The sequence below is a fragment of the Xiphophorus hellerii genome, chromosome 5 (assembly GCF_003331165.1).
Source record: "Xiphophorus hellerii strain 12219 chromosome 5, Xiphophorus_hellerii-4.1, whole genome shotgun sequence".
NCBI classification, from domain to species: domain Eukaryota; kingdom Metazoa; phylum Chordata; class Actinopteri; order Cyprinodontiformes; family Poeciliidae; genus Xiphophorus; species Xiphophorus hellerii.
Genome location: NC_045676.1, coordinates 4,916,868 through 4,931,405, shown reverse-complemented (window position 1 = coordinate 4,931,405; position 14,538 = coordinate 4,916,868). Strand labels below are relative to the sequence as shown.

The 14,538-nt window shown below is 42.3% G+C and overlaps 1 protein-coding gene across 1 annotated transcript; it reads right to left on the bottom strand.

The window, feature by feature from the left end:
• Positions 1–192: 192 nt before the first annotated feature.
• On the bottom strand, positions 193–7,874 carry LOC116719565 (perforin-1-like). Its single transcript, XM_032562109.1, has 7 exons — positions 7,605–7,874; positions 7,449–7,525; positions 2,842–2,887; positions 2,431–2,573; positions 2,207–2,345; positions 2,038–2,118; positions 193–1,428 (listed from the first exon to the last, which is right to left on the bottom strand). Exons 1-7 carry the CDS (start codon positions 7,863–7,865, stop codon positions 1,021–1,023), a joined length of 1,155 nt encoding a protein of 384 aa, XP_032418000.1. The 5' UTR covers positions 7,866–7,874; the 3' UTR covers positions 193–1,020.
• Between the last annotated feature and the right edge of the window lie 6,664 nt (positions 7,875–14,538).

The following is a 14,538-nucleotide window of genomic DNA, read 5'->3' as shown; positions in this document are numbered from 1 at the left end:
GAAAACTTCAATGTCCTTGGTTAGAGTCTTTGTCCTCAAATGGCAAAATCCTCTTCTGAATAGAAGCAAAGCAGAACTGGTTGTTGTCTTCCGAACACTCAGATCTTCATCACTTAGTGACCTTTGTCTTTCCACCAAGTCTGTTGCAGTAGCCTTGAGATCCTAGGGTTGAGCGCAGAGCAGAGATCGAATCAGGAACCAGGGTTGAGGGTCGATGGGTCTTGTCCCCCTCCTAGCAGTGCAAAGTCTTCGCTTCTCCGTGGTTCCAGGGTGCGGTCCTCTGCTGGTCTTCTGTCTGCATCTTCTTGTTAGCTTGACTTCAGCACCGGGAACTAAGAACACTTTGTTCCTCTTTTCATGGGTTTTTATACTCTCTCATTCCATAGTTATGTATGGCGTGATGGCTTACGTGACTTCTCGAACATTTGATGGCTTCGTGGAAAAGTACCAAACCTTCCCACAGCAGTCAACGTCTTGCTCACTTCTCCTTTTGTTGTTTGTCTGCTGACCATCTGGATTCACTTCTCTAATCTAGTTTCGAAGAAAACATTCCAGTTCCTCTTTGGAGCTCCCCTGCTTTCCTGCTCAGCTCTGGCCCTGACTCCTGCTCTAATTATAACACAGTCTGAGAACAACATGTCACTATGCTTCACACAATTTATGACTGCTTCAGTTACAATTCTGTGTATGCTGTGTGATCACCATAAATCATTAATATAATCATCTTTCTGATTTAATTATTCAAACATAACTTCTTTTAATAATCATCTGAGTTTTTAATTCTATTCACCATTTATTCATCATGTTATTCATTTCTTGATCTGCTTTTCATTACATCAACTCTTTGTATAATCATCAGTAAATCAAAATACAAAAATCCTTATTTTAATAATCATTGATAAATCAAAATACAAGAATACATATTTTATTATCAATCAGTAAATCAAAATGCAAGATTACTTATGTCTCCCAAGCCTTTATGATCTGTTGTCTGCATGTACCTGGAAAGATCTCACCACTCTATACCATTTTTGACGACAGAGTAGAGCCCTCACAGTCTGGCTCTTGGAGTGATTTCTTCACAGCATTGTCCTTCAAATACTCCTCAATAGCAGCTTTCATCCCTGCCTGTTGAAGTTTGCTTGGCACGAGCTGATAGAGAGGTCGAAGGGAGAACGAAACAACATCTGGATGTTCTATCAGGCTCTTTAGCCAGTTCATGTAGGCTGTGGAATCACTTTTGGAAATTGAAAACTCCCCCAACCAACCATCTCCTCCTGACACCTCTGAGTGGTGTTGGTGAAGACCAGAGCTGAAGTTAGTGGCAGAGTCCTGGCTTTGTAGGACACTAATGCAAGACTTCTGGACACTAGAGATTTCCAACTTCCCCAAGCCAACAGCAACACCCATAGATAAACAGGAGTGGATCTGGATGGAAGAACAGCAAAGAGATTTTTAAAAAAAGCTGCATTTCACCAGACATTTACATAAAGAGCTAGACACAAGCAGAGAAGAATATGTTCATGTAGAAATTCTTTTAAATTAAAATGGACAAAATAAAAAAAAAAAAAAATCACACTTAAAAATACTTCAAGTAGGTTGTTGGAAGCGATGAACTTCATATTTTTGCTGCTTCATGTATTTGGTAATAATATAAACAGGGGTGAAAGTAGTTTTAAATTCTTGCCGGTACTATGACAATATTTTTTATGAGGTACTATGTGCAAATACGTATGAAAATAATAATAACAGTAATAATAATAATAACTGTAGTTTTACTTGAGTAGCCTACATTATTTTTGTACTCTTTCCATCACGGCTAGCATGTATAAACATTGATAAACAATTTTATCAATGATGATAAATGATGATGATGGCCTTATTGCGCCGTTCTCCTGGTACTGCGTACCGACCCAGAATCTTTTACCCTTACGCAGTACCAGACCATATTGGCCTCACTTTCTCTCCTCGGTGTTAGAATCATGGAAGCATCACATATGGTTGTGTAAAAATCTGTTATTTTGTACATTTTGTTACCTCACTTGAGGTTAATCCATCCAGGGAAGACAAACAGCTTCGTGAAGATATCAGTCGTCTCAGTCGCCCTCCAAGATCAACCTAAAATAGGTATAAAGTTCTTTAAAATGCTTCCCTGCAGAAAAATATCTGTAACTAATTCACAATGCGTGTGTGCCAAAGTTCTCACCAGTCTGAAGTAGTGTGTGCCATAGGTGTTTATGAGATTTCTATACTCATTCTTAGTAGAAGAGTCATAGTGACTTGGCAGGATGTCTAACTGCTTTTTGAACTCTACGCTTAAGGGAGGTGTGGGTGATAATATAAATCTAGACACCAGGACAAAATTAGACAATTATTTCAATAACCATGACCTGTCAGAACTCAATGAAAAAAGTCAAATTTCCATCCTACTCATAATGGCTGCAGGTGACACTGTGTGTGCTGAAAGTGTAGCGGTCCTCTTTGCTCTGTTGTGAAGTGAATTTGTAGGCGTTGGAGCCGGTTCCTCCCACATCGAAGTTGTCAAACAAAACCTTTTCAATTTCCAAGCCAAACTGATGAAATACATACAAAACAAGTATTTTATAAGGTGTTAAACAAGAATCCATATTTTTCTATCACTATTCTAATTACTTACTTCAGTTCTAACTGAATGGAAACTAAAAAGATAACAAAATACTTTCTTGGAAGAGTACATATTAACTGAAATGAAATGGGAAAGAAAGAAAATCAGCCAGCAAGGTTTCTATCAGGGTTGTGTTATTAAAACTCAGGGCTGCATTGAAAATATTCTGAAATGTTCAGCTTTGAGTTGTTTCTTACCGTCCAATCATTGGTGTCTTGGGATGTGTAAGTCTTAATCAGAGAGCTGTTGGACATTTTAAAGGAAGTAATTATTATTAAACATCTATACAGTTCATTTCTCATATTTTTAATAAGGTAGTTAAGCTTGGTGAAATTGTTGATTTAACTATTGTTATTTTAATACCACAGCCTTATTAGGCAGGTATTCATAAACTACAGTTATATACAATAAATTAGAAAATGCTTCCATATTTGGCTCAGTTTTCAGATTAAAAGTACTTTTGAAAATAACCTCTAAGGAGGTAACAAACACACTTTTCATTCCTCTGTATCAGTGTCATGAATTACGGTGCGGTGTTGGTGGTGAGGCAGACGCAGCGGACCCAGGTATGATGAATGATGAATTTTAATGATAAATAAGTCCGGGAACAAGCAGCAGGCACAAGGAAACACAGAACGACGAAGAAGCTAACATTGACATTGACGAGGACCCGACGAGGAACAAGGAACACAGGTGGAGTTAAATACACAGGAGGGTAATCACAGAAACGAGACACACCTGGGAACAATCAAGGGGAGGACAGGACAACGAAGAGACTAAGGACACAGAACACTCTAAATAAACACAGAAAAACACAGATCCTGACAGTACCCCCCCCTCAAGGGCGGCTACTAGACGCCCAAAAAACAAAAACACAACAAGGGTGGGCGGAGGGGCGCTGGACGGCGGGCCAGAGTCCAAAATAACAAAAAACAACCCACCATTGCGGGCGGAAACACGGGAAGGGCCAAGAGTCCAAAAAGAAACAAAAAACTACCCACAGGGTGGGCGGAGGCAAAGGAGGCGGGAACCACGGAGGTGGCCCGGCGGTCGTCCGCGGCGGCGGGAACCACGGAGGTGGTCCGGCGGCCGTCCGCGGCGCTGGAGGCGGGAACCACAGAGGCGGTCCGGCGGCCGTCCGCGGCGCTGGAGGCGGGAACCACAGAGGCGGTCCGGCGGCCGTCCGCGGCGCTGGAGGCGGGAACCACAGAGGCGGTCCGGCGGCCGTCCGCGGCGCTGGAGGTGGCGATGAGTCCCGGGGGCCGCCCACAGACGGCGACGACGAGCCCCCCGAGGCAGGGTCTCTGGTGGAGCACAGGGGGTCTCGGTCGGAGCACAAGGGGTCTCGGTCGGAGCACAAGGGGTCTCGGGTGGAACGCTGGGGGTCTCGGTCTCGGGTGGAACGCTGGGGGTCTCGGTCTCGGGTGGAACGCTGGGGGTCTCGGTCTCGGGTGGAACGCTGGGGGTCTCGGTCTCGGGTGGAACGCTGGGGGTCAGGGTCTCTGGAGGTACGCTGGAGGTCAGGGTCTCTGGAGGTACGCTGGAGGTCAGGGTCTCTGGAGGTACGCTGGAGGTCAGGGTCTCTGGAGGTACGCTGGAGGTCAGGGTCTCTGGAGGAACGCTGGAGGTCAGGGTCTCTGGAGGAACGCAGGGAGTCAGAGTCGGAACGCAGGGAGTCAGAGTCGGAACGCAGGGAGTCAGAGTCGGAACGCAGGGAGTCAGAGTCGGAACGCAGGGAGTCAGAGTCGGAACGCAGGGAGTCAGAGTCGGAACGCAGGGAGTCTCTGGAGGAACGCAGGGAGTCTCGGAAGGAACGCTGGGGGTCTGGGTCTCGGAAGGAACACTGGGAGTCTCGGAAGGAACACTGGGAGTCTCGGAAGGAACGCCGGCTGGAACGCCGGCTGACTCGGCCTCGGGTGCGCCGGCTGGAACGCCGGCTGACTCGGCCTCGGGTGCGCCGGCTGGAACGCCGGCTGACTCGGCCTCGGGTGCGCCGGCTGGAACGCCGGCTGACTCGGCCTCGGGTGCGCCGGCTGGAACGCCGGCTGACTCGGCCTCGGGTGCGCCGGCTGGAACGCCGGCTGACTCGGCCTCGGGTGCGCCGGCTGGAACGCCGGCTGACTCGGCCGCGGAGGCGAGCCGCAGCGAAGCCTTGGAACCGGCCGCGGGGGCGAGCCGCAGCGAAGCCTTGGAACCGGCCGCGGGGGCGAGCCGCAGCGAAGCCTTGGAACCGGCCGCGGGGGCGAGCCGCAGCGAAGCCTTGGAACCGGCCGCGGGGGCGAGCCGCAGCGAAGCCTTGGAACCGGCCGCGGGGGCGAGCCGCAGCGAAGCCTTGGAACCGGCCGCGGGGGCGAGCCGCAGCGAAGCCTTGGAACCGGCCGCGGGGGCGAGCCGCAGCGAAGCCTTGGAACCGGCCGCGGGGGCGAGCCGCAGCGAAGCCTTGGAACCGGCTGCGGGGGTGACAGCTCCGGAAGGCGACGAGGGGCCGGGTCCACCGGCGGCTCACGTCGCTGTCTCCGGGCTGACCGTGGAGGTGGCGGCTCCGGAAAGCGACGAGGGGCCGGGTCTGCCGGCGGCTCACGTCGCTGTCTCCGGGCAGACAGCGGAGGAGGTGTTTCCGGAAAGCGACGAGGGGCCGGCTCCACCGGCGGCTCACGTCGCTGTCTCCGGGCAGGCAGCGGAGGTGGTGTTTCCGGAAAGCGACGAGGGGCCGGCTCCACCGGCGGCTCACGTCGCTGACTACCCGGACGGAGGAACCGACGCGGGCCGAATCCGGGGGGCGCCAACACCAGTCTTGTCCCTCGGAAAAGCTCCCGCTGCAGCTCGGCGAGAGCGTCAGCCAGCGCCCTGTCCTCCCTGCCGGATCTCCGCCTCCGCACTCCAGCTGGGTCCATAATAGCAGCCTCACCTTTCGGTCTGGTCGGGTCCTACTGTCATGAATTACGGTGCGGTGTTGGTGGTGAGGCAGACGCAGCGGACCCAGGTATGATGAATGATGAATTTTAATGATAAATAAGTCCGGGAACAAGCAGCAGGCACAAGGAAACACAGAACGACGAAGAAGCTAACATTGACGTTGACGAAACATTGACGAGGACCCGACGAGGAACAAGGAACACAGGTGGAGTTAAATACACAGGAGGGTAATCACAGAAACGAGACACACCTGGGAACAATCAAGGGGAGGACAGGACAACGAAGAGACTAAGGACACAGAACACTCTAAATAAACACAGAAAAACACAGATCCTGACAATCAGAAAATATATTATTGGTTTGCTGTGTTATTCCAATTTTCAATGTTAGGTCTGCATTAGTTGTATGTTGAAAATCTTCATAATTAACAGAAATAAAGGCTTTAAAAATTCATATGTGTGGAATTATTCTATATAATGTTTCACTTAGTGATAAAACTTCTGAAACAAATGTACTTTTCAATAATATTCTAATTTAGTGAATGGGTCTGTATTTGCCTGTTTTCTTCACTTGGTAATTTTAATCAAAATTTCTAGTTTGTTAATAATTTTCCTAACTAATTATTTATAGTTATTCACAGTCAAACTGATTCTCATTGTTGCAGGATGGTCCTTGAGCACATGTCCCTTTGTGTGTGTGAATATATTTGTGTTTGTGTTTTAGGATTTCTCACCTTGTAAGTCCCCATAAGAAGTGCTGTCTTTGAGTCAGGGGTTTGGTTTAGGACTAAGGAGTGACTTGAATTTACGTCGGGTTTCGGGTCAGAGTCAGATTTTTATATGCACAGACTAAAGATGTTAAGTTGTCTTGTCACAACAGACAAAGTGAAATAGAAATGAGGTATGAACTATGCAACAAACCGCTCTCTCCAAACAGAAATGATTTGACTAGAGAGAACATTTCTGACTTACAGTTTAGACCATAAAATATTTGAAGGGACCTCGACGTAAAAATAAAAGTTCAGCTGCTGTTTTAAAATTCAATTAAAGTCAATAAGAAAATTGTTTAGGTTTTAACTCGGAAATTAAAGTTCTTGAAGTTCATTTAACAAGAAGAGACATGTTGTCTAAACATTGTTTTTTAAGTTCTGTTAGCACATTAATCTTGAATTGTGAGTTTTAACTTAATACTGGACTTTAAACCAAATAATCATTTCACAATATGCAAGAAAAAAAAACTGCCTTCACACATTTCTGTATTATTTTCACTCACCTTATCAAGTTAAATAAAATACATATTTTATATTAGAATAATTAAAATTCTTGTTTCAATTTGATTACAAAAAAATTATCATTTGCTAATGAATTTAACAAAGATCGACATAAAAACATAAATTCTGCTCAAAAACTTTGAGCAGAGACTTACAACTTATTAAAATGAACATTTGCCTTAATAACACACCAAAGTCAGATCAATGTAACACACATCCACCTCTGGATACAAAAACATGCTGCTAAGCATTCTGGGAAATAGTTCCCATTCCTGTGTTTTTCTCCTATAAACTGAACCTACAGTATAAACCTCTGAGTTTATAGGTTGAGCACCAACTTATAAACTCCAGTTTATTCAACTCTTTTAGGTTTGACAAAATTAATAAAATGCAAACATGGCTTACTACTGTTTCTTTCACAAACTTTAGGTTTTTATTTAGGTGAAAAATCTAAGATTAAATTCATTTTACTGTGTTGGTCTACCACATAAATGTCCAATAAACATACATGGTTGATTGGAACATGTAATTGTAACATGTACAACAAATCCAGTAATTGTTAGTTTAATTATGTGCTTCAACTTTTACAGTGTTCACAATCCAGTTTAAATACTGTACCTAACAGAGGTGTGATAACTGCTGATGATGTCAGGATTGCATGGACTGGCACCCCAGGAAGCAACAGAATATGGACGCTTAAAATGAAGAAAAGTCGCATTATTGTTAATCCCTCAAGTCAGATGTGCAGCTGTTTATTTATGCATCTTTAATTACTTTTTGGTAGGCATGGCTTTGAATAGGGTTGGTGCAGAGTTTACAGGTTTTGCTGGGGCTCAGATAAGTCTTCACATCAATCACATGAGCTCCTTTTCTTTGCAGTGTAACTATATCATAACCTTCCCCCACCAGGTTGTGGCCTGGTACAAAAGGAGCAGCATCACACTCGCTTTGGGTCCCGATCCGACAGGTCGGAAGGGAGGGGTGAACGAGGAGGACGATTAGTAGAAGAAGAGCTGAAGTTGAATCGGGCAGCATAGCTGTAGTCATAAGCTAAAAAAAAAGAGAAAAAAGGAATTAAATTGTTTTTTACATAGTGCATGTCATTTTCCTTATTTTTATGACTTTTTTATACATCATATAAGAAAATTAGGTAACACTTTATTTGAAGGGGTGTGCATAAGACTGACATGACACTGCCATAAACATAACATATACCTGGTGGGCTTTATAATGGTTATGATAACACATGCAAAAATAAAAAAATAACTGAACAGAGAAACATATGTGAAAATGTACATAAAAGTTCAAGCATGTATGAATTAAATGCAAAATTGTTTCAATACATATTTAAATGTATTTAATGCCTGGGTAAATATATGTTTACAGTGCCATTCATTGTAACAGTATAGCACTACTGTTGGGAACTGGGGCTTTTGGTTTTTCTTTGTGGGTTTTTTTCTGCTTGCCTGCTGCTTTCACCTTCATCCACCAGATGGTGACAAGAGGCTGCACACCTGGAGGGGCGTGCCCGTTGACTTTGTCAGCGCACCTGTTATTCATCACTCAATCTTCCTGGAGCTTAAGAGGAGCAGACTGCCAGCCCCTTGTCGCCTGAGTGTTTGCCAGTAATGGTACTCTGAGCCCCCTTAGCGATAACTCTCTGTGCTCTCCTTAGAAGAACTTCTAGTAATCGACTCTTGTTGCCTCTCTGAGCTGTTCCCTCGTCACGAGAGTCTCGTGACGCCTTGGGAAACTACCTGTGAAGCCCAGGACCTGGCTTCCTGGATTCCCTCCCTCGTAATGCCGTGGATAGTTACCCACTAGTTGCCGTGTCTCTTCTCCGCCTCTGCAAATTAGCCATAAAGCCATAGCGATCCCAGCTGGCAGTCGGGTCGCTCCTCTGTTTTCCTCCACGCCTGAACTTATCTGTCCGCCCTCCACCGCAGTCTCCACATCATCAACCAGAACTCACTCAGTCGAGACCTCTGTCTGGAACCTGGATTACTCCAAAGACACCCACAAAGGAACCAAGACCACAAACCCACAGTTTCCTCTCTTCTAGGCAGAAGCGAGCTTTAAATCAAGTAAGTTTAATTTCTCTTGACCTTCCCATTTCCGACAACCTCGAACTCACCATCTTTCTTTGCTGCTCTTCAGTGTGCAGACGAATCAATGTGCCCACCCCAAGGATCCGAACCACTCACCGAACCATTTATTATGGTTTAAATAAACTTAATTTATCTGTTTTCCTGGTGGTGTTCAGCATGTGGGTTAAGAAACTGGAGCCAGCATGACTATTACCCATTGAATTTGGAGGGTCTGGCTGACATAAAATAAAGTCAGGATGCGCTGCTAACGCAGGACAATAACCAGAACTGAATAGAAGTCAGATTTAATGGTTAAATATTGTGTAAGCATATTGTGATTATTACTTGCCCATGCATTAAATACAGTTGAATATTTATTGAAACAATTACGCATGTAATTCATACATGCATTTGAACTTTTATGTACATTTTTACCTATGCATTTCTGTTCATTTTTTTTTTTAGATTTTGCATGTGTTGGCGTAACCCAATATCACATTTTTGATTTAGAGCATATTTGTTCATGGGAGCAGCATTTACACAATGAAGTTAATTCATTAATCTGATTTTATTCCCATTTTATTATTCTTTATATTTCTTTTCTCTTATCAGTAGTTATGTTACATGCCAGTAGTTAAAGAAAGAAGTTATTCATAGAATAATTCATCTGTAAAGTTGGGCTATTTAGTTAATAAATTCCGAGACTCGATTAAAAATAAGCATATCAGTGATCGTTCCTTGTTGTGTGAAGAGTTTCTTCATTCACTCATCAGGGACTAAGCCTGGCTTTATTAATTAAATAATAAATTATGGATTACAATTCATAATAATTACATGAGCCAAACTTCGAAGCGAGTTCTGACTCCCAACAATTTTGATGTCACCTTGTGAGGTTGCTACAACATTTTTGGTTTCCACAGATCTTTGATTTCAACAAACAGCCACACAGCTCCACCACATTAATATCAGTGGAATTATAAATTCAAGGGCTGCACTGATTTATCACTCATCCAATTTATCTGTGTCGATTTCCCTAATTTTAGGAAATCGGTGATCGGGCGATTTTTACATGTGAAGCCGATCTTATCCAACGATTTTATCTACCTTGGCAAACGTATTTAAAGCAACTGCTATCTTCTGCTCTGCTGTGAGAGGTTTGACTAGTAGACCGGCCAAGCAGATCATGTCTAAATGTTTGTAGTTAACAATAGTCACCCCACTGTTGGTAACTCATCAACTTTCTTCCTATATTTAGCAAGATTACAGACAAAAAAAATTATATTGTCCAAAATCAAAATTAGCAGGTCAGGAATTTAGTAGATTCTTAATCGGTGATCAGCCTGAAACCTGCAATCGGTGCACTTCTAATAAATTCATGAGAAAAATATCTTCTATAAAAAAATTTTTATAACTCAATAAACACGCAATATTTTTAATTGCTGTAGTGTATTCTAAACAAAGATACTCTTTACATTTAAAAAAATCTTACCTGTCCAAAGCAGACTGAAAAGAAGTTGAAACAAGCAACGTCTAAGTTAGCTGAGCTGAGAACTGTGGTTTATAAAGCAGCAGCCCTGGAGAGATAAATATTCATACAAAACATCGTGTAAAGGTCAATTGAATGTAGTTACTTTGTTTCTTGTAACTGCCGCTGAAGTTTGAGGATTTTATTTTAGCAGTGATCTTTTTAAAATATCTACGCTAACAGAACAAACAGTTCTACCGGAACTTTTTGTTCCAGTAGAATAAATAGTTTTTCCGGAACTGCAATGAAGGAATAGTTTAACATCAAGTCAGAAAAAACACATAAAGAGCAACTCTAAATTTAGCTTCAGTCAATAACGGAACAAGGTAACAGTGATTGAAATTTATTGAAGTATTTTAATTCTGTGATTGCGTTTCACTCATAACACAGACAGGAGTTATTCTTTATTTTTGGCAACTAGATTTGCTCCACTCTGTGTGTTTTTCTTGGAATTGTTATCTCTGGAACAGCCGGGCGTTGGAGCACAGAAAAACCGTTACATAGTTTCTACTTCCAGTTGCAACTTTACAACTGTCACTACTTCCGGTACAAAAACAAACACGTAGCACACAGCTCTAATTCTGTAAAACTTCTACGCTTGAACAAATTTAACTAGGCATAAAGTTTTAAACAATAAAATTAATAAGACAAAAGAAATGTATTAAATAAATGGATAACAGAGTGTTTTGTCCATAACTTTAAAAAATAGTAATAATTTAAATGAAATACTTCTAAGGTGCAACACCCTCTGCCACAAAAAAGTTGCCTAACAACATTTTAACATTTTTGTCAATACAGAACAATAATATCCACAAGAACTAGGATTAAAGGTAAGTTAACAGGCAAGTATTTTAACAAATATTACAATATTGCAAAGTTTGTTTGTCTCATCTTCATTAAATGTTGTCATCTTGCTTCTTATCTTCCATACAGCTTGTGTGTCATACAGAACAGTATGAGGATGTATCTCTTCCACTATTTCCTCCAAGACCTCATTTGGCTCAGTTAGATCTATTGTCATGTTGGGAGCAACTCGCTTGACCCACATGCAAAAACACATCCAGGAGAATGAGAATCAGGTAAAAATAATACTTCATCTCTGAGTCACCCCAGGCATCCTTCCATGTAAGGCTGAAAAGCAGCTGGGGTGCATTTGTCAGCCCAAATAGGATTCTAACTGATTTGTACAGTCCCCAAGGTGTTATAAAGGCTGTACATGGTCTGCTTTTCTCACTCATGAAACCTTGATGGTAGGCCTTCCCCTGGTCCAACACTGTGAACAAGGAATTGCCCCTGAGGTTTTCTAGGATCTCCTGTATCCGTGGGATTTGATGACAGTCTGGGATTGTTTTTGAGTGCAACAGTCTGTAGTCTATGCACAGACGAAGAAGCTTCTGTGTTAGATTTAATGAAATCTGGGAGAGGGGGAGTAGTTTATTGGCCAACCTAAAATGCAGTAAGCTAAAATTGTAGTTTACTAATTTATATTTGTGAACAAACAGGGCTCAAACTCAAAGATTAATCTCACAGCATAGGGTTGTAGCTGTGGTAACAAAACAATCTAACTATGAATACTTTGAACTTTTACAATGTAAACTTGCCAGCTCCTTAAAGTCTTACATTTAAATGTTAAACAATTAGAAATCTTTTAATTTATGTATGCTGAAATCATTAAATCTAATTTAGCAGCATTGATAATCTCAATAAAGAAATGTGACATTTATATATCTGTTGTCTGTGATTGTCAAGAAAACTGGCATAGGGTGTGAGATCTTTCCGGGTGCATGCAGAAAAGGTGCATAGAGGCCTGAGAGAAAATAAGTAATCTTGTAGTTTGATTAAAAGTTAATTAAGTTGAATATGAATGAATATAATTAGTAAAATGACTACAAATAATCACATAATAACCTTCTGAAATGTATTTTCTGAAATGTGATCTGTAATGATTTAACTATGGAATGATTATGGTTGATGATTTATGGTTGATGAATTATAATAAGTGAGAGATGTGATTAATTATTAACTGAAGATCAAACTTGTGGTAATTTGAAGTCAATGTTCAAATGGGTTTAATACAGGTTGAATGTGTTTAATGATTGTAACAGATGGAAAAGTGAGTTAGAGAAAGAAGAGGAATTTATGGGTGAGGTCCTGATGACAGGAAATGTCGCAAGCGGTTCTGAACAGATGGCCAGGGCGCACAGGATGGGTGGTACGATGAGGTTGGCTAAGATCAACAGGGTTGGGGAAGAATGGGACTTTCCACACTAGTCAGCAGACAGGAGGGGCCATCGGGGCTTTGCAGCAGATGTTCAGGAAGTCACGTAGACCGAACACTCTACATACACACATATGGTAGAGAAGTGTATAAAAACAGGCTGAAAAGAGGAACCAACTGTTCCTAGTCCGGCGGCGCTGAAGAAGAGACAACACGAAAGAGCAGATTAAGCAACGGACCGCACTTTGGAACCACGGTGAAGCTCGGACTTCACACCGCTAAGAAAGGACTGGATCCCACCGCCTCAGCTCTGGTTCTTTATTCGACCGTCGGTCCCGTCTCAACCCAACAATTTCCAACTCTGCAACAAGACTTGGAGGAAGGACAAAGACCCCTTAGGGATAAGAAACTGGGTTTTACAAAAGGATTTGGACCCATTCTGCTTTGATTCCTTTCTAAGGAGGATTTTTCCACACCAGACAAAGACTTCGACCAAGGATGCTAGAAATTCCTGTTGCTAAAAGATCCACCATCGTCTGGGTATGAGTTGAATCTGCTCCTATAAAAATCCATCTTAGAAATTGTGACATAGGTTAGGGAAAGAGACAGGATGGTATGGTTATACATGTCGACTTTATTATACTGCTCTTGAATTATATACAATTGATTATTGATCTGTATGTCGCATATCCCTGCTTAAGCTTGCTTAATAAATTTATACTATAAAATTCTAATGAGGTTGGTGGACATTGGAATTAATTGAGTCATTTAATTGTTTGTCAGTTCTTCTGATTAAGGTAAAACTAATGTACATGATTCCAGTAAGTAGGAGGCTCCATAATTTCCTTTGGTGAGTGTAAATAATGACCCTGGGACTTACATCCAAGTCACTAAATCTAATCTAGCCGGTTCCAAGAGCGAGTTATATGATAGGAAGCGAGCTACCGTTAACAGAAGTGGTTATTGGAATTATGCAGCTGCGAGGGCTACTCAGCTGATTATTTCTTAACTGTAAAGGGTCGTAGCTTCTGGATTGGAGGTAGTTAGAGCTAGACGAATCGCTTTCGCCACCAGTTTGAACAGATTATCTCTCATAGATCTCCTCTAGGGTAATACCCAGGTCTTAGAGATTTTCCGGACCTGTTAGACAGAGAACTGGTCAGTAGTTAGCCCAGGAGAGTTGTGAGGAAAGGGCGGGGCTGGCTATTGCGCAATAACAGACATGATAAAATACTAGCATTTATGGGGCCCTGAAGCCCTGGGGGCCTCATGAAGCCGCTGACTAAATTTGGATTAAACAGAAGTGGAAATAAGTATTATTAAACAAAGTCTCTGTAACCTGGTCCTAACACTCTGTCATACAACTGATTGATATAAAACCCACTTTTTGAAATCATTTTCTCTTATTTGTCAAAATGAACAAAATTGATTAACAAAGGATATAGTATGAAAAAAATATTTTAGTTTTAAGTTCTATCACCCAGCCCTACTGGAGGGTCATAAGAGAAATAACATTTTTTTTTTACCCAATTTATGCCTCTTGGACTCTGATAGCTGCTTTGGCTTCACACATTCAAAGCGAGGTTGTTACAGTGGACTCCTTCACTATTTAATTATTTTGGCTTCTGCAGAAGTTTGGTTTTATGCTACAGAAGTTGAACTTGAAGAGCTGGTTTATGTGCATGTTGTCTCCTTTTTGAATTACTTGCAGCAGACTGTTTGTCTTTAGATCAGTTTTGAACATTTTAGGAACACAGTTATTTTACAGATAACACTGGACACAAGTGACATAGGAGCAAACAGCGAGGGAAGCCAGACGTTTTTCTGTTTCCTCAAAGATAGGACTGAGAGGACTGGAAGCTGCTGTGGTTTTTGCTG